Here is a 22,033-nt window from a genome sequence, read left to right on the forward strand (position 1 = left end):
CTGGCTAGATCTTGTTTTTGCAGGCCGAACTCCAATCTCATTTGAGCCGGGGAAGTGTGGAGCGGGAGCGAAAACATTGTTCTGTAAGCTTTAACCTGTATGTTGTCCAGGATTTTGGAGTCTCTTCCCCGCAAGGCCTAGGTAATCGACGAAAGTAGCTTCGCCTGAATGACTTTCAGATAGGGAGTCAGGGTCGGTCCCATCAGTTGGGTAGCTAAATTTTTCAACGTCACGGCAACCAGTGCTCCTCTCCTTCTTCTTTCCTGCTTCTGCTGCACAAATGAGCCTTCTCTATCAAAAATGACTCCCAAGTATTTATACTCACAAGCTGACTTAATCTTTAAGCTACCAAAAGACCAGGTCTTCCGTTGTTTTTTATTGGTGTTTATTGACATCGTGCGAGTCTTGCTGAGGTTTATTTTTAAGGAGTTTTACGTTGCATAATTGTGCATTTCCATCAGAAGCTGCTGGAGACCAATAAAGGTGTGGCTGAGTAATACAACGTCATCAGCGTACAGAAGAAGGTTACTCAGAGTTGTCCCTCCCATCCTCTGGGAGTGGGAATTGCAGGTATCGAGTAGTCTTGGTAGATCCGCCATAAAGAGATTGAACAATATTGGAGCAAGCACGCACCCTTGTTTGAGTCCTTTGGTGGTACGAACTTTTGAGGACAGATGGGCGCCGCTTCCTAGTTTCACCTGCACCCAGGTGTCAGTGTGAAGAAGCTTCAACATGTTTAGAGTCGGCTGCGGTATGCCCCAATTTGCCAGTTTCCCCCATAGTCTGCCTCTCTCGATGTTATCAAATGCAGCAATGAAGTAGATGTAGCACAAATGCAGCGGGAGTTTTTTGGGTTTTGCTGCGTCAATAAATAATGAAATGGTGAGGATATTAGTTGCGTGCTGTACTGGTCTTTTTCCAAAAGGCGGTCTGGTTCAGTGGTATGATCAGATTTGACTCATCCCAAAGTGCGATCTCCTCTAGAATGGTGCCCGCGAAGTATTTCGCCTCGTTGTCAAGGAGGGCTACTAAACGATAGTTGTTTGGGTCCATCTTGTCTTCTTTTTTGTAGATAGGGACGATCGTTGACCCACTCCAGGATTCTGGGATTCTATTTAGAAGCCTAACTTCCATGAATTGGGTTTGCATGATGTCCGCCGACTCTATGCTTTTTGCTTTAAAAAGGGCTGGTAGGATACCGTTTGGTCCTGGAGCACCTTCTTTCCTGCCTTTGGTTATCTGCTTTTTGATTGAGGCTATCTGCTGAGTTCTAGAGGTGTCTTGGCAGTTGGTAAGTGAGCCTTGATCGACCTGACCCAATATCTCAGACATGTACGTTTCACAATCTGACTCTGTGCTCTTGTTGATCCTTTTTTGTACTCCTGTGTACTCTGTATGGTCATTGATGTGACTGGAGAGGTAATTAATCCAAGTCTCTTCTGTGATGTGAAATCCTAATTCTTTGTGCTGTGGGCGCATGATCCTATTCACTGATTGCCAGAAGCGGGCACTGTTGTTAGTTTTGGTATCGTATAGTAATTTTACCCAGACCTCGTTTTCAACGTCTTTTTTAATATTCCTTTTTGTTCGATAGAGCACAGCCCTTTTGTGTTTCAGCTCTGCTCGTAGGTAGATGTTGTTAGGGGCTAATCTCAGCTTCCGTAATGTCAGGTTTACTGATCTTTTTAGTATCTTTAGTTGTGCTCTCTGTTCTTTCTTTAGGTTGTTTTTGCTGCTCTCTTTGTGAGGATTAACTTTTGGGGCAACCTTGATTGCCAGTTCTTTTAGCAGTATTCCCATTTAGTGCTCCCAGTAGGTAGTGTGCCTGACAGCAATTGATTTTTGAATGTTGTATAGTTGAAGTGCAGCTTCAGCCAGAATGGTCGAATTAACTGGCGTGCATTTGATCCTTTTTTGGTTCATGGAGTAAGTCGACCCAAGCGTTATGTCTAGCCTGATTGCGGTTGGCGTCTTTGATATTATATGGCATCCTAAGGGCTATGATCGCTTTCACCCTTATCCCCCATTCTAAACCCCAAGATATATGGGAATAATGCAAGACTAGCAAAAGTATAGTCCAGAATGGAGCTTGCTGTGGTCGAGTAGTAGGATTCTACTGGAGGAGAAGCCCGAAGGTTTTGATGTTCTAGATCGTAGAGAAAACGGTTCTTTTGATGTTTTCTCCTGTTTAGTGCGGCACTTTGCGTTGGTATAGTATAAATTCTGCTTAGGGCCAGTGCCTCTTCTCCTGCTGATGAGCCAAATAGATCTTGATTTAGGTCCCCTGTCAGAAGGAAGAGTGGCTTTTCCATCTGGGTGACATACTCAGCCAATTGATTGCAGATTTTGGAGGAGTCTTTAGCTCTATTTTCGGGATGGACGTATGCGTTGATTATGCATACCTCTTTTTCTTTATTCCCAAGGGCTAATTTTATCTTTACTGCTAATGTTGTAGATGAGGATGAATCCATAAGGATTCCGAAGATATTGATGTAGTGGAAACGTAAGTGGCCAAGCCTCCTGAATGGTGGCCAAATCTACTGGTCCTTGCTGCTGCTATGGCAAAGCAAGTATAGCCCGTGATGTGCTGTGGAGTTATAAGCCAAGTTTCTTGCAGCGTTATTATGTCAAAAAGAGTAATATAATGCTGGAAGTCTGGGTCGTCCATTTTTGAGTTTAGGCCGTTAATGTTCCAGGAGCAGATGCCTATGCTTGATACCCTTTCCCTGCTGGCTTCTCTGTTTTGTTGCTAGCGTCAGGCCTCTTCAGGGCGTATAAAGATGGTTCGGGACAGTATTTCCCTTGTTGGAGCTTGGTTTTGCTCTGATACCGCCGTCGAGCTTGCTTCCAACCGGCCCCGGAGGCTGCTTGTGCTTCCTTTTGGTGAGCTTCCTCGTGTGGTCCTAGCTGAACTGAAAGTGCGAGACTGATGTTTCTTTAGCACTGGGCTCAACCAACTCGCGGATGGTGCTAAGTGTGGGCCTGCTGCTGCCGTTGGACGTACTGCTGGTTGCTGCCAGGGGCTACTCTTGCTTCTTTTAGGTGAGCTTCCCAGTGCATCCCTGAGAACACTGAAGGTGCGAACCTGGTGTATCTTTGGCACCAGACTTGTCCTGCTCAAAAATGGCAAAGGATAGGCTGATCTTTGTAGGCGGACCTACTTGATTTCCCAGTTTTTGAATAGCTCTACTTCCACTAAGATCAAATCTGTGACATTGCTAGAGGTCCAAGTTGTCTTGGTTGCCTCCGGGCTTTGTGGGTTAGCAGCGGGTAAGAATTCTACAGAGACTAGGTCCTTTGTGCTTATGCCCCCCAATTTAGGGATAAATTACATTAGTCTGAGGATGTTGCCGCGATTTAGCAGGTCCTGCTGCCCTTTTGACATATATTCAGGGTGGAAAACCAGGACCTCTGTCGGCTGTTGGGTGCTTCCTTGTCTCTGCGGATTTGTTGGTGAATGTATACTTTAGCTGTTGGTCCATAGCCTAGTTGTACTTCATGGGTTACCAGGTAATTACTATCACCAGGTATTGTGGCGGAATGTGTTGTTGTTGTGTTGGTTGAAGAAATTTGTTTTGATTTTGCCCCTGTGTCGTGTGGCCATTTTACCCGTGAGTGCACTGTTTGACTAGGAATGGAATGAGCTATCGTAATTGCTGTGACCCTGGTTGGATCTTCATGGTTTGAGCTTAGCATTGGACCAGTGATTCTTTTTCTGTCCTATTCATGAGGGTTTGACGTGGATGATTGCTTACTTTCAACTGATGTTAGTGCCTCTTGGTTGACCGTCTCATCAGGTGCTTGCCATAGGGAAGCACACTCCGTATTTAGGGGTGCTGGTTTTCCCGCTTGTCCTTGAGTGTCGCACTCTTGTCTGATCTTGTTGCTGCCGATTTGTATAGGCAGGTAGATCTTCATTGCCTCTTTTTTGTGTGCATCATTTTGTTTTGTTTGGTCTCTTTTTGGTGAGTCTTGGGTCCGATTCCCATCATGATCCAGCGAACTGTTGTTTAGTTTTTGCTGTCGATTGAAACTGTTTGAAGCATGATTTGCCCAATCTGTTGGGCATATATTGATTATGTTAACCGAACGTTTTTCCTTTGTACCAGTGAAAATAGAGAAGTGTTTTGTTGTATCTGTTTGTGGTTTTTCATTGCGCCCTTTCCTTTTTTGTTGTCGACGTTTTTTTTGCATTGAGTTTTTGCGGGATCCCCAGTCCCGTCTGTGTTGTCTCCTGGTTTTCAGCAGCAAGATGATCCTTTGGCCTTATACCGGATGTTTCCCTCCTAGATGCTCCCTTTTCGATTTTGTTGGAGCCCAGATCTTTTGTTGCGTTTTCTGTGTGTAGGTTCTTATATCGCCTATGAGGCCAGTTAGCATTGAGGGCAATGTAGCTAGTTTGTCCACTACCTGGCTGCAGTTGCAGCTAAAGTTGGTATTTGTTTGTGCTCTCGTTATCAAATTGTTCAAGTTGCCCAGCTTATCATCAATGCCGGCTGTGAAAACTGCAAGTGTGTTAAGGAGGGTTAGTTGTAGCTCCATTTTCTCTGATTGATATTGTAGGGCTTCGACAGCTAGCTGGATTGTGTTTAACAATGAATTCCAGGTACCGGAGTTTTGTTCTTTCCTGAGCTCTTTCTCATTTTTACTGTTGTCAATATTGTTAGCGTTGTTGGCTGCCAGGGGTGGGTAAAAGTGGAGGTGCTCTTTGTGATCTGAATTGTAGGTTGCAAGCATGTCTTCCCATTCAAATGAGTTAAGATAAGACACCATTGCCCTGCCATCAGCTTTCTGGATAGGGTCCTGAGAACCTACTCCCAGCCTTCCCAGGTTGGTCAGTATGTCAGTTAGGCCATAGACATCCGAATCTGTAAGTGGTGAAGCACTTCCAGTCGTTGGGTTTGCAGACTTGATAGGTGTGCTGTGGCTCATGGATTGTATGCTCGGTATAGGGCTGAAGTGTGGTTCCATAGAGAATACTGCTGCTTCTGTATTTGGATCGGCCCCAGGTACCCTTTCAATTGGCCAATTACCTGGTTTGTCGCTTGAATGTGATGCTAAAGAAGTTTTTTTCGTTGACTGTGGGTTCGGCCAGTGAAGACCTCTGGATGTTGCTACGGCTGCATGTATCTTGTCCTACCAGGTGGGCAGGAGGTGATTGCGGATTGGAGATAGAATCATGGTGCTTTCCACTTACAGATGGGGTCCTCTGAGCTGTGCTAATGTTTCTGTGCTTCGAGATCCCGCCTTGATGCAGTTTTGCCATGGGTTTTTCTGGGGAAGAAAGGCATTGCTAGCATTGGTGGTGGCGGGTCTGATGGTCGCGGTGGCAACGGTAACAGTGGGGTTTGCAAGCCATGCAGGTATTCGTTGCTCGAGAAGATGGCTGAACCCGCGTCCTTTAAAAAGTTAAACTTTGTGTAAATCTTTGGTTGGTAATGCTTGTTCGTGGCTTGCGGTTTTATTGCTGCCGTCTCATGGGCCGTGACCGGTTCCTGCTCTGTTGTGATGAGGTTTGGCTCTGTGCCGGGGGGTGCACTTGGGTTTATTTTTGTTTTTGTTTTATTTCCCTTCGTTAGCTTCAGTTTCAGCTTTGGCTCCAAAGACCCCTTAGTCCTGCCTGACCTCATCAGTTTGCCTTAAGTCGCTGCCTAAGGTTGCTTCAGGAAATACTCCTTTCTAGGGCAGGACTCAGGGTTCAAGAGCGCAGAGGTTCAGGAGCTCAACTCTGTGGTTCGCTGTTGGTTCTCTGTCCTCCCGCTTATAAACCAGCAGCAAGCGGAAAACCTTATAAACCAGCAGGCGGAAAAGCTTGTTTCCCTCTTCCTCCCGCTGATAGTGCTCAACAGTGCACAGGTTCCTCAAATTGCCAGCTAGCTAGCTAGACAGCAGGCTACCGTCTGCCATCCGTCACCACTCCCCCTCTTCTCCCGCTATCCCCTACTGAATTTTTTTTATTTATTTTATATTCTTATATAGCGCCTGAATAGACCCCCGAAGGGATATCTCCGCGCTTTGCCAGTAAGAATATAGCTCCAGATGTTAGATCAGGGAGGATAGTGCTGAAGCAGGGGGTAAGACCGGGGTGGTGGTAGGACAGCGGTAGCAGACGCAAAACTAGTGCTGGCACGGACACTGGAGCCGGGGGTCGGACGCAAAGGCTGTCAATCGTCTCCCTCGTCTTCTGAAGCAGTATGCACCGGGTGCTGGACGGTGGGTACAGAAACACAGAACAAAGGGCAGAGGTGACCTGCTGAATTAACCCCCCCTGAGTCCCACTGGATCCTGTAGTGCGCTTCTGGCTGCAGTACGAGCAATGCGAGGTGATACACGGCAAGGCAAGTCGAGGCGGGGCTGTGGGGCTGCGCTCTCTCTCCTCTCTCCTCTTCCCGCCCGCCTCCGCCTTCACCTCTTGCCGCTGCTCACCTCTCCTCCGCCGCTAGTGACCGCCACCGCACTAGATGCAGGATGCTAGATGTCGGGTGCCAGGGCGCCGCTACCGCTGTTCCGTCCCTGCTTGGGCTAGCTTGGACTCGGGCTCCGCGGGCTCCTCACGGCTCCTCACAGTTTCGTCCACACCTGCGGCTGCGGCTTCGCTGCTTGCAGTTGCTCTCTAGCGCCACCGGAAAAGCTCAGATCAGAACAGGATTTGCAGTGGGCACCAGCAGTAGCCCAGGGAGCCACGGTTTAAATGCAATTGAGCCAATCAGGGAGGCGAACACTAGAAGATTTACCTAACTACTGGAGATTCCCAGTGTTTGAAGAGAGAGAGGAACTCCAAGTGTAGAAGTCGCTAGGAGAATCACTCTTTTTTACTGCTGCCTGCACAAAAATTGAAACAGGAGATACAGAGATGATGCTGAGTGTAGCTTGGAGGAGCTTTAAGGCTAGTTGTGGCAAGGGGAAAAGTGGGTAGGGTATGCTGGACCTGAGACAACGAAAAAGAGCAGAACTGCTTCATTGAATTGAGGTAAATACTTCCTGTCAGGCCCTGAACTTTGAGAGGTATATCAGTTTGTTATCATAACAACTCGTAAGAGAGGGTCCGAGGGAAGTGTTTAATGACCAAACAGGCTAATACCCCCTGTGTAACTACCTAAATGACAACAAAGCCTGTAGGTCAAGTGGAGCTGAGAAATACCATTTAACACTGGTGAAGTATGCAGAAAAAAGTAATTCGAAAAAAGGGGACTGTCAACTGTTACTGATTAAGTCCTATCAGCCCACCTGATGGCGGAGCCTCATCATCTAGGACTTCCGAAACCAGGTCTGTGTGCAATTACCCAGTTAGATATCAGCAATGCATCACAAGACCAAGGTATGGTTACCACAGTTGTAAGTCCTGATAGTGGGACTGATATGTGCAGTGCAAGAATTTCAAAAAAAGTGAAGTGCATTAAAATGGCTATCAAAGCAAACAAAGACCTTTAATAGTGTTTGCCTGGATGTCAGATTAAAATAGTGGACTGACAGTGTGAAAGAATCACTGTGTAGCTTGCTTGGTGGAAATCAAGACAAAGATCTATACAGGGCCAACATGTTTCTGCCTTATCGTGAAGTATCACTGGCATTCGTCAGGGCCAAGCTATAATCTGCTACTGCAAAGGCACTATGATATGTGCTCAACTAAGAAAAAGAAAATGAACATAATAGTGATCAATTGGAAACCGTCCTACCACATCTTCTCAGTATTGTGCTGTTGATGCGATAGGTCATTCCTGTGTGAGAATCAAAAATAGAAAGAAAACATTGTAGACATTACATGTGTATCATCCTCACAGTTAAATCTACAGCAAGACTAAAATAGAAGTTGCTGTAACTTGTGCATACCCAGTGGAAATATGGCATATTCTCAAACTGGACCATCACACCTCTGTGATAGTCACATCTAAGATGTGTATTACATCACTAAAAGAAAAAACATTAAAGAGTTTGACACTTACCCATCAGTTTATGGGAAGTGGACCTCACCTCACCCGGCAACTGCTCGGACGAATAAGGCCCCGCTCTAAACATACAAAGACAAACTCGATGATAGATGCATGTCTTGAGGATACAACCTCAGTGTACTGTTTAATAAAACCCACCTATTTTCTTATCTGTCTATAACAAGTAACACACCGGAGTCTCTGATGGCTATATCGGACGACTAGGGTATCTAATCCCCTTCAATGATTTCTAACAGGGTGCTGTATGGTTGTCCCACTGCATCTCATGATGCCTATATAAACAGCTTGGTAATTTTGCTATTTATAGATGGGGGGAAGAAAGGGGGGGGGGGGGGGAGTATGTGTGGGGTCTCCCCTGTACTGTAGCTATTCCTCAGCTGGGAAGGCTAAACTGTTGATTTCTTAGTTGATTGATCCTGGAAAACCCGGTATCAAAAAGTGACCCAGATGTCCAGTCCCCTTATGTGGAGTTACAAGGGGGTTTGTACCACAGCGTTGTACCAGGGCATCTACTGAAGTCTAAAAAGGCTGTTTGTTGTTAGAACTGCTGGCTGGTGGAACAATGTCCCCTCAGTCTTGACTATCCCTCCACTAGAGTGGCAAAACTATGAACTACTACCTGCAACCCCTAGGTCTAAGCGACCTTGGTCCCGTCTCACCTGTCCGTCGGTACCTTGCGGCGAAATCACGAGCCGAAAGGGAGGCACCGACGGGCAGGAGTCGCGTCTATTTATAGCGCAACCGAGTGAATAATCGGACTCAGCTGTGCCATTCTACTGCAGCGCTGCCATTGCGCTGTATATGCCAGTAATCCCTCGCGCATGCGCACAATCCGGTGGGCAAAGGACGCGCATGCGTGGTGACGAGCACGCCGGCTGGGATATTCAGCGCATGCCCGTTGGCGGTGTACTGTCTCTCGTTACTAGCCGAGAGCGAGACACTGCCTGAATACCTATCGCGCATGCGCAACGATGTACGCGCGCAGCACTGCCATCGCGTCCATATAGAGACTGCAAAAGCAGTATTGTTATTGCCAGAGCTGGCGCCGCGGCGCAGGTGTTGTCAGATCTGAGGCAACAATCATTGTTATGTTGACAATAATGTAATTGCTCAAATCCATGGGCGATTGCTAATCATAGGTAGCGTGGAGGACGCTATACAGCCTAAACCAGCAATGACTGGATGTAGATCAGGGAAAGGACATGCTCACATGCTTCCCTTAACCACTAGACACTATTGTCAGATATAAATCAAGGGTGGGAGATCTAGATGCAGATCAATGATGGGTATGATCAGGATGCCTGCTGTATTGGTAAGGCTGGAATGGGTAGGTCAGTGGACACCCAAGTTTTGAACCTGAAAAGTAATTAAGAAGGTGCCTGGTATAGTGAGCGCCACAGAAATGTGGGAAACGTGGGAAATGTGGGAAACTCAATCTGAAGTGGTCAGCGCACCTTATTGTGATATCGAAGGGCACCCAATGGCAAGTGTTGTGCTCAGATAGATAACCATGGAATGCTGTCGTTCAGTCCGTTAGCATCAGATTTCAGTCTATAAATCCACCGTTGTTCTTTAACAAAGAGGAAGTGGGAGACATCAGTAATATGTGGTGGAATATGCAGTTGCCGGGTGAGGTGAGGTCCACTTCCCATAAACTGATGGGTAAGTGTCAAACTCTTTAATGTTTTTTCTTTTAGTGATGTAATACACATCTTAGATGTGACTATCACAGAGGTGTGATGGTCCAGTTTGAGAATATGCCATATTTCCACTGGGTATGCACAAGTTACAGCAACTTCTATTTTAGTCTTGCTGTAGATTTAACTGTGAGGATGATACACATGTAATGTCTACAATGTTTTCTTTCTATTTTTGATTCTCACACAGGAATGACCTATCGCATCAACAGCACAATACTGAGAAGATGTGGTAGGACGGTTTCCAATTGATCACTATTATGTTCATTTTCTTTTTCTTAGTTGAGCACATATCATAGTGCCTTTGCAGTAGCAGATTATAGCTTGGCCCTGACGAATGCCAGTGATACTTCACGATAAGGCAGAAACATGTTGGCCCTGTATAGATCTTTGTCTTGATTTCCACCAAGCAAGCTACACAGTGATTCTTTCACACTGTCAGTCCACTATTTTAATCTGACATCCAGGCAAACACTATTAAAGGTCTTTGTTTGCTTTGATAGCCATTTTAATGCACTTCACTATTTTTGAAATTCTTGCACTGCACATATCAGTCCCACTATCAGGACTTACAACTGTGGTAACCATACCTTGGTCTTGTGATGCATTGCTGATATCTAACTGGGTAATTGCACACAGACCTGGTTTCGGAAGTCCTAGATGATGAGGCTCCGCCATCAGGTGGGCTGATAGGACTTAATCAGTAACAGTTGACAGTCCCCTTTTTTCGAATTACTTTTTTCTGCATACTTCACCAGTGTTAAATGGTATTTCTCAGCTCCACTTGACCTACAGGCTTTGTTGTCATTTAGGTAGTTACACAGGGGGTATTAGCCTGTTTGGTCATTAAACACTTCCCTCGGACCCTCTCTTACGAGTTGTTATGATAGTGTATGGAGCAGCCACGGCTGCGGGTCCGTTTTTTGTTATTTAGCACCACACAGTAAATGTTGTAGTGCAATTTAGCTCACCCACTTTATTTATTTAGTTGTCTGTCTGTTGCGGTTCCACACCATGGAGGACTTTGGTGGCCTAGCATTTGACGATGAGGATCTTAACACCATCCTAAGTAACAACCCTAGCATATTAGATGACTTACCCACCACCTCTACTCCCACGACAGAGGATGATTGGGTTAAACTTTTGAACCTGAAAAAGAACCACTCCCGTATTTCATTACACGGTGTGATTATGAACGAGTACCTACATGGCAAGTGTGCACCATCAGGATTGATTGTCACCACGACACCCAGACTCTTTTTGAAAGATAAAGAATTCTTGAGAAACTGGGCTTTAATTGGTTGGCGGTGCACCCGCGATTGGCTGGTTTTAATCATTAAAACAGCAAAGAAAACAGCTGATGCCCTATTGGTAGAGATCCAAATTTTGGAGGGTCAAATCAACGCAGCTGTGCGACCTGTGATCTATAAAAAGAACTTGGATGATGCCAATAAAACGAATAAAGAATATTATGACAACATTCTGCTTAACAAAGTGGAGAAGTTCAAAAAAGACTTGGCACGTTTCTCCATGGAATTGGCTTACCCCTACTTGAGTGACTCATATGTAGCTCCTTCCACCAACTCCAAAGGGAGAAGATACGGGTCTAATTATTCTTCTTCGGGCTCGGACTCGGGCTCTAGTGATCAAGGGAACTCCAACACAGGCCCTAACACTGGGGCACGTGGTGGGGGTTTCCAACGAAGACCTAATAGAGGCCGGGGAGGACAACAGTACCCCAATCCGGGACAGTGGTGGCCCCCAGGTCCATGGAACTACCATCCCGGTGCAATGGGTCCTCCACCTATGGGTCACCCTATGCCCATGTATCCCCCAAACCCGTCATTCTACTATGACCAGTCTTTTTTATGGCAGGGCCGAGGCAGGAACCGCGGCAAAAGGAGAGGCCAACAAACTGTGAATTGGGCTCCTCAACCCAACAAGACAGGCCCGACAACAGGAGCTGCGACCTAGTAGTGAATCTAAGCTCGAGGATTTTGACACCGCTTGAAAACACTGTTTTGAACAAAGGGCTGGGCTTTGTTCCTACCAACACTGGCGATATGTTCAAATTGAGGTGCGAGCTTGAAAGTTTTTTAGGAAAATACGGCTGCATTTCTTCTTCAAAACATCTAGCTCTAATGTGAACGAGTCTAATACGCTTGACCTAGTTGAACAGAATACCGGCCTTAGACCCAAATCGACATTCACTCCCCTGAATCAGCAAGTACCAGCAAATGTCTTAGCCTTTGAACAAGCAGTGACACACGCGGTTACCAATACCGAACAACGACGCAAGATCTTTCATAACATGTCCAACTTGGAGAAATCAGCACTTTCTACTCTGTCTAACGACAGTTCTCTGACTATTAAGCCGGCTGACAAGGGCGGAGCCATAGTGCTACAAGACACCACAATTTATCATCAAGAATGTCAAAGACAACTAAATGACACCAAATCCTACCGTCTCCTCAATGAAGACCCTACTCCCAGAATCTCGAATGACATCAAGAGTCTGGTGGAGGAAGGAACAGCAGAAGGCTGGATTACCCCTCACGAGTCAAGATATCTAATAACTACAAACCCGGTCATTCCTTACTTTTACTGCCTTCCTAAAATACATAAGGCCCAGAGACCGCCTCCGGGAAGGCCCATCATCTCGGGCATAGGCTCATTGCTTGAGCCTTTGTCCACCTTTGTGGATTTCTTCCTAAAACCCATCGTGAAGGAAACACCAACATACCTCCAGGATACTGGTGATGTGCTCAGACTACTGGCCGACATTGAGTTCAACGTTGAGACAGACCTACTAGTCAGCTTCGACGTTGAATCATTGTATACGTCAATCCCGCAGCAAGAAACACTGGATTGTATCAGGAGCCTCCTCGAGGCCAGACAAATGGACACCATAACACCCGTTCCTTTCATCATGGAATGTGCAAGGATCGCCATGATGGAAAACTTTTTCCAGTACCAAAACGACCTCTACCTCCAGGTGTCAGGGACCTCAATGGGGAGTGTCTTTGCGCCTAGCTTGGCAAATCTTTACATGCACCAATTCGAAGAAGACCATGTATTGAACCACAGTAACCCCTTCATCCATCAGGTGGTACTGTGGAGACGTTACATCGATGACATCTTGGTGATTTGGAGAGGGACGGTTACCGAGGTATCGTCCTTCCACACATGGTTAAACTCTAGGAATCAGTTCCTTAAGTTTACCATGGAGAGTAGCAAGGATAAATTGGCGTACCTTGATCTCCAGATCTTCCCGGCAGAGGGTGGCCTACAGAGCGAACTTTTTAAGAAACCTATGGCACGTAACTCGCTCTTGTCATTTCAGAGCTTTCATCCTCAATCACTACGCGAGAATTTACCTGTAGGCCAATTTCTGAGGGTGAGACGGAACTGTTCGTCTAACACCCTATATGAACATCATGCCAAGGAACTGGCACTCAACCTGAAAGATCGGCATTACCCTAATCAGCTAATACGCCGGGCGCGAAAGAGAGCCTTCAACAACAATCGAGAGGCACTCCTACAACACCAGAGGCCAGAGACCATCAGAGACCGGATGACTATGGTCCAAACTTTTACTACATCTTCCAATCAAGTGAAGAAAATCATATTGAAACATTGGAAAATTCTCAATACAGGTGCAGGGACAATACCTCGCCCGTTGTTTGCATTTAAAAGAGGACCATCCATTCATGATAACTTGGTGCACACTAGACCCCGCACCGAGATGAAACAAATCACCAACACTCTCTGGAATAGCAATCCAGTCCAAGGTCATTACCCCTGTGGGAATTGTGCTGCCTGTCCACAGACACGTAAGACCTTGACAGTTGACATTGGCACGAACAGACCTTGGAGACTGACAAGGCATACAAACTGCAATTCCGATAAATTGATATATCTGATCACTTGCCCTTGCAAGAAGCAATATGTGGGCCATACAACGCGGATGATTAAGTCTCGCATTAGCGAACACAAAAGCACAATCCGCTGCAGGAAGCAATCTACAGGCCTCACTAATCACTTTCTTGAAGCAAAACATAAAGTTGAGGATTTGTCCTGGGTGGTGCTGGAACAGCCACATATTCCACCACATATTACTGATGTCTCCCACTTCCTCTTTGTTAAAGAACAACGGTGGATTTATAGACTGAAATCTGATGCTAACGGACTGAACGACAGCATTCCATAGTTATCTATCTGAGCACAACACTTGCCATTGGGTGCCCTTCGATATCACAATAAGGTGCGCTGACCACTTCAGATTGAGTTTCCCACATTTCTGTGGCGCTCACTATACCAGGCACCTTCTTAATTACTTTTCAGGTTCAAAACTTGGGTGTCCACTGACCTACCCATTCCAGCCTTACCAATACAGCAGGCATCCTGATCATACCCATCATTGATCTGCATCTAGATCTCCCACCCTTGATTTATATCTGACAATAGTGTCTAGTGGTTAAGGGAAGCATGTGAGCATGTCCTTTCCCTGATCTACATCCAGTCATTGCTGGTTTAGGCTGTATAGCGTCCTCCACGCTACCTATGATTAGCAATCGCCCATGGATTTGAGCAATTACATTATTGTCAACATAACAATGATTGTTGCCTCAGATCTGACAACACCTGCGCCGCGGCGCCAGCTCTGGCAATAACAATACTGCTTTTGCAGTCTCTATATGGACGCGATGGCAGTGCTGCGCGCGTACATCGTTGCGCATGCGCGATAGGTATTCAGGCAGTGTCTCGCTCTCGGCTAGTAACGAGAGACAGTACACCGCCAACGGGCATGCGCTGAATATCCCAGCCGGCGTGCTCGTCACCACGCATGCGCGTCCTTTGCCCACCGGATTGTGCGCATGCGCGAGGGATTACTGGCATATACAGCGCAATGGCAGCGCTGCAGTAGAATGGCACAGCTGAGTCCGATTATTCACTCGGTTGCGCTATAAATAGACGCGACTCCTGCCCGTCGGTGCCTCCCTTTCGGCTCGTGATTTCGCCGCAAGGTACCGACGGACAGGTGAGACGGGACCAAGGTCGCTTAGACCTAGGGGTTGCAGGTAGTAGTTCATAGTTTTGCCACTCTAGTGGAGGGATAGTCAAGACTGAGGGGACATTGTTCCACCAGCCAGCAGTTCTAACAACAAACAGCCTTTTTAGACTTCAGTAGATGCCCTGGTACAACGCTGTGGTACAAACCCCCTTGTAACTCCACATAAGGGGACTGGACATCTGGGTCACTTTTTGATACCGGGTTTTCCAGGATCAATCAACTAAGAAATCAACAGTTTAGCCTTCCCAGCTGAGGAATAGCTACAGTACAGGGGAGACCCCACACATACTCCCCCCCCCCTTTCTTCCCCCCATCTATAAATAGCAAAATTACCAAGCTGTTTATATAGGCATCATGAGATGCAGTGGGACAACCATACAGCACCCTGTTAGAAATCATTGAAGGGGATTAGATACCCTAGTCGTCCGATATAGCCATCAGAGACTCCGGTGTGTTACTTGTTATAGACAGATAAGAAAATAGGTGGGTTTTATTAAACAGTACACTGAGGTTGTATCCTCAAGACATGCATCTATCATCGAGTTTGTCTTTGTATGTTTAGAGCGGGGCCTTATTCGTCCGAGCAGTTGCCGGGTGAGGTGAGGTCCACTTCCCATAAACTGATGGGTAAGTGTCAAACTCTTTAATGTTTTTTCTTTTAGTGATGTAATACACATCTTAGATGTGACTATCACAGAGGTGTGATGGTCCAGTTTGAGAATATGCCATATTTCCACTGGGTATGCACAAGTTACAGCAACTTCTATTTTAGTCTTGCTGTAGATTTAACTGTGAGGATGATACACATGTAATGTCTACAATGTTTTCTTTCTATTTTTGATTCTCACACAGGAATGACCTATCGCATCAACAGCACAATACTGAGAAGATGTGGTAGGACGGTTTCCAATTGATCACTATTATGTTCATTTTCTTTTTCTTAGTTGAGCACATATCATAGTGCCTTTGCAGTAGCAGATTATAGCTTGGCCCTGACGAATGCCAGTGATACTTCACGATAAGGCAGAAACATGTTGGCCCTGTATAGATCTTTGTCTTGATTTCCACCAAGCAAGCTACACAGTGATTCTTTCACACTGTCAGTCCACTATTTTAATCTGACATCCAGGCAAACACTATTAAAGGTCTTTGTTTGCTTTGATAGCCATTTTAATGCACTTCACTTTTTTTGAAATTCTTGCACTGCACATATCAGTCCCACTATCAGGACTTACAACTGTGGTAACCATACCTTGGTCTTGTGATGCATTGCTGATATCTAACTGGGTAATTGCACACAGACCTGGTTTCGGAAGTCCTAGAGATGAGGCTCCGCCATCAGGTGGGCTGATAGGACTTAATCAGTAACAGTTGACAGTCCCCTTTTTTCGAATTACTTTTTTCTGCATACTTCACCAGTGTTAAATGGTATTTCTCAGCTCCACTTGACCTACAGGCTTTGTTGTCATTTAGGTATATCAGTTTGTGTCAATAACTGAAGTGTCCTAGGGTATAACAAGATGTACAAAGGTCACAGAAGGGTGGACCACAGATAGGTCTGCGTCATCGGAGGTGACCAGTGCTCCAGATATGGCCCTTATGAAGAGAAAAGGGGACATTGCGACTAACCCTGGTAGGCACAGGAGGTACTGTAATATTCTAAATGCATGGTAAGAACAGAGAAATAAGAGAGAGAGCCGAATTGACAGTAGTTCTGGGATATGCAGCCCTGCATATTGCAAGCACTGAAGGGCAATAGAGGGCCGTTGCTGGAAAAAAGCAGATTGAGAGCATGCTTACTGTAAACCCTTGAATGACCAATCGTGTGATTGACGTGTGGCGCAAAGCTCTGTTATCGTTCCTTTCCTGAGTTTTGCCTCAACCCCTCAGAAGCTACTAACTCCTGAGTGAGCCTTTGTTGTTTGCTGTAGAAGTGAAAAACCAAATTCTTAGAGGACTCCAAATGAGACACATTGACAAATCCAGGGAGCAAATTTCCTCTTTTCGCCTATTATTGCCCTTGCCACACCACGTTTCTTAAGTTCCGTCTTCCTCCTTTATTAGGAGTCATGGTCCCCAGGGTCCCTTCCAGCTGTCTTATGCACACGCCTCAGTCCTTTTTTAGTTGTCACCCTGATGTTTTCCCCAGTACTTCTTTGGACTCCTCCCCCTTAGCTCTTTCATTGGAAGCTCTCTAAAAAGGTTGGTTCCCTTGATAAAGCCCAGCATGGTGCAGGTATGGTCTTCCTTTTTGATAAAGGTGGGGGCATAAAGGACACTAGGGGCCTTATTTAGAGTTTGCTGGGTAGGATATTCTGTCACACGCGTTGCAAACGTCCTGTCTGCCGTATTATGAGTGCATTATATGCTATGACACTTGTAACATGGCCAACTGTAGATCCGCCCATCCTCAAAACTCTAAAAAAGGTCCTAGGAACCTCTGGAGGACTCCATTTTGGGCCTTACATGTTTTTGAGCATGTGAATACCTATGTTTTTTGATGGTCTTGTCAATTTTTGTTATCTGAAGAACTGAAGTATTGAAGACTCAAGAATGTTCCTAGTTCCAAGTTACATCATTTGAAAATCAATAAAGATTAAACAGATAGTTTTATTAAAAGTATAGTGGTCTGCCTTGGGGGTAGGGGGTGGCGTCAAAGATGGCAGAGGCTATTAGCCGAGCTTCCAGGACGGGCACCCTCATCCTGCTTTTTCTCTGGCGCCCTTGCCTCTACCCTGTATAATCCCTCTCCATCGGAGTGTGGAGGGGTGTCCTGGTGGCTTGGGGCTCGCTCTGCTGGTTTCAGATGGTCCCTAGGCGACCCACCGGCTTCTTGGGCGTAGCCTTGTTGGTTAAGCCGGGGATTTATCTGAAGGGAGTTACGTTTTTCAAAGTTTACCAATGGAGGGGTTTTTACCACAGAGGTAACCTATATCGGGTAAATAGGCTGATAGTTTTGGGTTTGCGACCTTAATTTAGCAATTCAGGAAAGAATGTTCTGGTACATGTCTGTCATTCGTCCTGTATAGAGCCATGCACATTTATGATATAAAACTTGTTTTCAAATTTACATTATTATCCAATGCAATTTCTAGATGTTTCTGACAAGACAGGCGGAATCATTTACCTTTATATAGGTGTGTGGAATAAATCACTGGTGGGAGGAACAAGTATACCTATATAGTAAAAATATTATTGTATAAAGAAAAAATAGTACAGGTTATGTTAAATAATGATATGTATATAATGCTGAAAATTCGTGTGCTCATCTGCTTCTGCAGAAATTAAAATTTGCTACATTGACTCCAAAGGTAGTTGAACATAATACCATGAGTTACATATTGATACAACAATTTAAAACTTTGCTGGTCAGCTACTGATTTGTATGGAAACTGTATTTCGCTTATAAACTCAATTGACCTATCATCATTGTTTTTCTAGGTTAAACACACATTTTTTAAGTCATAAATATGTAACTTCAAAAACATAAGGATGTTTGCCTGGGCGTGGTGGGTAGCGAGGTTGAAGATATTGATTATGATGAAAGAGGATAGGTAGCTGTGGAGTTTGATGAGGAATTTGGTACTGTCGCCACTATTACTCACGCAATCCTTGGCACTGCACTTTCTGGCTTTGATGGTGTGTCGATATTTACTCTTGTTTTACAGCCAATACACATGGACCTATCAAAATGGTTTGGGTTTGACTTCTGTCTAAAGAGGTTGCACCAAATTATATGTTTACAACGTGGTCTATTTTATGTGCTGTTGACAGCACCAACTTGAGTTGCAAAGCCAAAATTTAAATATTGACCGATGAATGGAATAAAGCACATACATAAACATTATTGTGTCATAATTGCAGGACTAGACGATAACAAAATATTGATGAATCCCCTTTTTCTTAGACATGTTAAGATAACATTGCGTAAACATATTTCTATCCACAGATAACATCATCTTCCCCAAACCATCCAGCAAATTCCTTCTTCTATCCCAGGCTAAAGCACCTGCCCCCTCTTGCAAAAGTGACCTTAACCAAGCTTAAAGGCAAACAAGTTGTTCTTCCAGTTACCGATGCTGACCTGACGACCGCAGGGAATGAGATAGATGACTCTGCCTTAGGTAAGTCTGAAAAAAGAATACTTTTTCAATGTATTTATTGTCTTTGATATGCTGAAAATGGAGGAACTTATGATCATTAAAAAAATGAAAAAGCACAATGCGGGGCTGAATGAAGAGAACAAATCAAAAAATAAAACAATATCTTACAATAGGCACCTCACATATTAGTTCAAATTTCTGTTAAACGTGCAGACATTATTGTGCATTAGCCATTATATATACACGAAAAAGAAGCAGAGAACTCTGGGTACACTAAAATACACAAAAAGTATTCTCTATACACATACATTTTGCCTTAGACTGCCATCCCGCCTCCTTCACAGAAGGCCTGGGGATTGAGTGGTTCTGGTGTCCCTGCTCTGCTACTCGTGGTCCTCACTGGAGTTGCCTTTATCCTCTTCAACAGGATTCGTTTAGATTAGTGATGGAGGGCGGCCCAGTCCCTATCAGAGTGCTCTCTGCTCTTATCTTTGAGCTGGCTTTCTTTCTGCTTGGTGGATAGGTGTTTTGGTTGTAGAGTTCATTGATTCTTTAATCCTTTGGCAATTCCCTTCTGGCTCTGCTGGCGGTGGCCCTCTGTGTGGTGATGTCCCTGGTGTGGGCTTGGTCCCTTGTCCATATTCCCTGACTGACTTCTGTTTGGCCTTCCCTCTTCTTGGCAGCTTCTCCTAGGGTCTCAATGAGGTGTCTTCTTGGCTTTGATACAATTCTGGGTTTGATACCTCTAGGCTGCCTTGGCCACACCTTATCGCTGTGTGTCCATGTGCAATCTCATTTTTCCCACCTGCGTTGCCTCCAGTGATGCTGTGTTTCTTCTTCTGGGGCGGGAAACATCATTTACAACGATGTCTTTTCCACGCTTGACGTTTTAAACGATCCACTTACCCCGCAAACGTCTCTTCAACGAGGGAGCCTTCAACGACCGTCTTGACCACGAAAAAACGTTCAGCGTGGGTTGGGGGGAGACGTGGTATTCCGTCCAGTCGTGCTGGGGGGGCTGGGGGAGGGTTGGGAGGGGGGCTGTGGGGGCTGGGGGGGTCTCCCCCCCAAAAAATAACAAGCGAGCGAGTTAGATAAAAAAAAAAACGCTCTGTGGAATTGATGAAGAAAAAGGAATGACCCTCCCCCAAAGACGTGCAGTGTACGTAAAAAAAAACAGTCCTTTTTTTATTTTAGAAGACGTGTTTTGACGCTTGTTTCCATGGTAGATGGAAGTAAGGGGCTGCAGGAGAAAGACGTGCAGGTAAGACGTTTCTACCGTGGTACAATCCTTCGTTGTCAATTCCAGCGTGGTAAAGCCACTTGCGATGTAAAATTCGCGTGGTAAAGCCATGCGTGGAACTTGTATTAGTTGAAAAATCATATATTCTTCTGGGGCACCATGTGCTGCTTTGGAGTGCCTTGTAGAAGTCATGAGCCTGCTTCTCTGCTGAATCCTCATCCAGTAAGGACTGTGTTGAGCAATGGTTGGGGAGGTGATGCCCTGATTACTTACAGTATTCTTCATTACTCGTCCTCACTAAAGTACTTATGCCCCGCCCCTCCGTTCCTTGGTCACGAGCTCATTTCCTGGTGCTTGGGGATTTTAGGGCCACCCCCTTTCACTGGGTGAGGGGCACAAGGAGGTGGGTAGAAGAAGGCGCCGAAGGAGGTCTGTTGTTGTTTTTAGCTGGGACCTATTATAATATGGTTCGCTGGGTGCACACAAAGACAGTGCACCCTGCTACTGACACTGCAGCAGCAGCAAACGTTTGAAAGCCGAAGCGACTGTTTAAAGCAGCCTGTGCATCTTTCACAGTGCAGGAGACAACGCACCTGCATTTTAAAAAGGGACTGGGGACCCCCTTGCAGGCGGGTGCAGTGAGTGATGTGACCCCCTGCTGGAGGAATTAATAGGCCCCCTTTCCCGCTCTCAGGGAAGGGGGGGGGGCACACGATGTGCCACCTTTTTGCAGAGCACAACAGTGCATCCATAATAAGACGCAGAGGCAAAGTGTTTCCCTCATTTGCATGTCATACTCCCCAATGCAAATGAGGAAAGACCCCTTTATAGTAGCACCTGTGCTACATATGCACCAGTCCTATCTGTACTACAGAAGGGGCCATGCAAGCGTATGGGCTCCCTCTGTACTATCAAAGGGCCCCATTGATCCAGAAAGAGTGCCCACGCCCATTGCATCCCCAGAGCACTTTATGCGATACGTCCCCTGCTGCCTTGTTGAGATGGACAAAAACGAATTTACTGAGGACTGGGAAAGGTAGGGTAAGGGGAGAAATTAAGATTACCAACTACCAGAAGCATGTAAGGTGGTGCTCTCGGTCAAACAAAGATGACAGCAATCGACTGCAAATTAACAGGCTTCTCTATGCAAGTGGGAATTTAATTGGAATATTTGTTTGTGTTTCCCATACTTTAAACTAACATGTGTGCTCTTTTTTTTTGCAGAAACACCACTGGATTGCGAGGTGTCTTTATGGTCTTCGTGGGGGCTCTGTAGGGGCAGCTGTGGCACTGGGGCAACCAAAATCAGAACTCGGTACATCCATTTCAAACCATCCACCAGTGGAGCGCCTTGTCCCAGCCTCGAAGAGGAAACAGAATGCGTCCAGGATAACTGCGTCTAAACACCAACAAACATCAGACACTGTTGATTAAGACACGTTACTTCCACTCTTCATACTTCAGCCAATCAACTCTAATCATTTTGCAATATGCAACAAAAAAGACTAATTATTTGTATAAATGAATGATCTGTTGTTTACATCAGGAGTGTTCCCTCATGTTCGTGTTTTTGTACACCAGAGTTCCTCCAAATAATAAACCGTTCAATTGTCATACAAAACGAATTCACGTGGCGCCCTCTTGTGGCAGATAGCGGGATGTTTTGTACACGCATTTAATCTTACATTTAGAGCGAGAGCAGTCATAAAACTCAAAAGTCTGAAAACGTGTGTTTAAGAAGTTATTAGCAGGAGAGGTGGGCGAGCCAGCAATCTAAGGTAGAGAGCCGAGCCAGCAATCTAAGGGAGAGAGCCGAGCCAAGAGCTCACGCAGTAGCCAAGCGCTGAAAATATTTGGTATGTAAATCAAGCAACAAACATCATGTTAAACTATAAGGTGGCTTCAAAATTCAAGAAAGAGTGTCTTTAACACGCGGAAGAGTTTCTTCTTAGTACATCAGGATATTT

The 22,033-nt window shown here is 45.5% G+C and overlaps 2 protein-coding genes across 3 annotated transcripts in view; both read left to right on the top strand.

The window, feature by feature from the left end:
• Positions 1-21,691, top strand: part of SPON2 (spondin 2) — a 73,230-nt gene extending 51,539 nt beyond the window's left edge. For both annotated transcript variants that reach the window (XM_086964239.1, XM_086964240.1), the window contains exons 5-6: positions 18,670-18,844; positions 21,291-21,691. In XM_086964239.1, coding sequence (XP_086820365.1) covers positions 18,670-18,844; positions 21,291-21,469 — 354 coding nt within the window. In that variant the 3' untranslated portion in view covers positions 21,470-21,691. The remainder of the gene's footprint in view (positions 1-18,669; positions 18,845-21,290) is intronic.
• LOC147725548 (uncharacterized) lies at positions 10,661-11,620 on the top strand. Its single transcript, XM_086964545.1, has one exon. The coding sequence runs from the start codon at positions 10,661-10,663 to the stop codon at positions 11,618-11,620; it is 960 nt and encodes a 319-aa protein (XP_086820671.1).
• Positions 21,692-22,033: the final 342 nt, after the last annotated feature.

Source organism: Lissotriton vulgaris, chromosome 3_2 (genome assembly GCF_964263255.1).
Source record: "Lissotriton vulgaris chromosome 3_2, aLisVul1.2, whole genome shotgun sequence".
Lineage (NCBI taxonomy): Eukaryota > Metazoa > Chordata > Amphibia > Caudata > Salamandridae > Lissotriton > Lissotriton vulgaris.

Coding starts and splice junctions, on each gene's coding strand:
- LOC147725548 (XM_086964545.1), top strand. CDS start 10,661: ATGGAGGACTTTGGTGGCCTAGCATTTGACGATGAGGATCTTAACACC.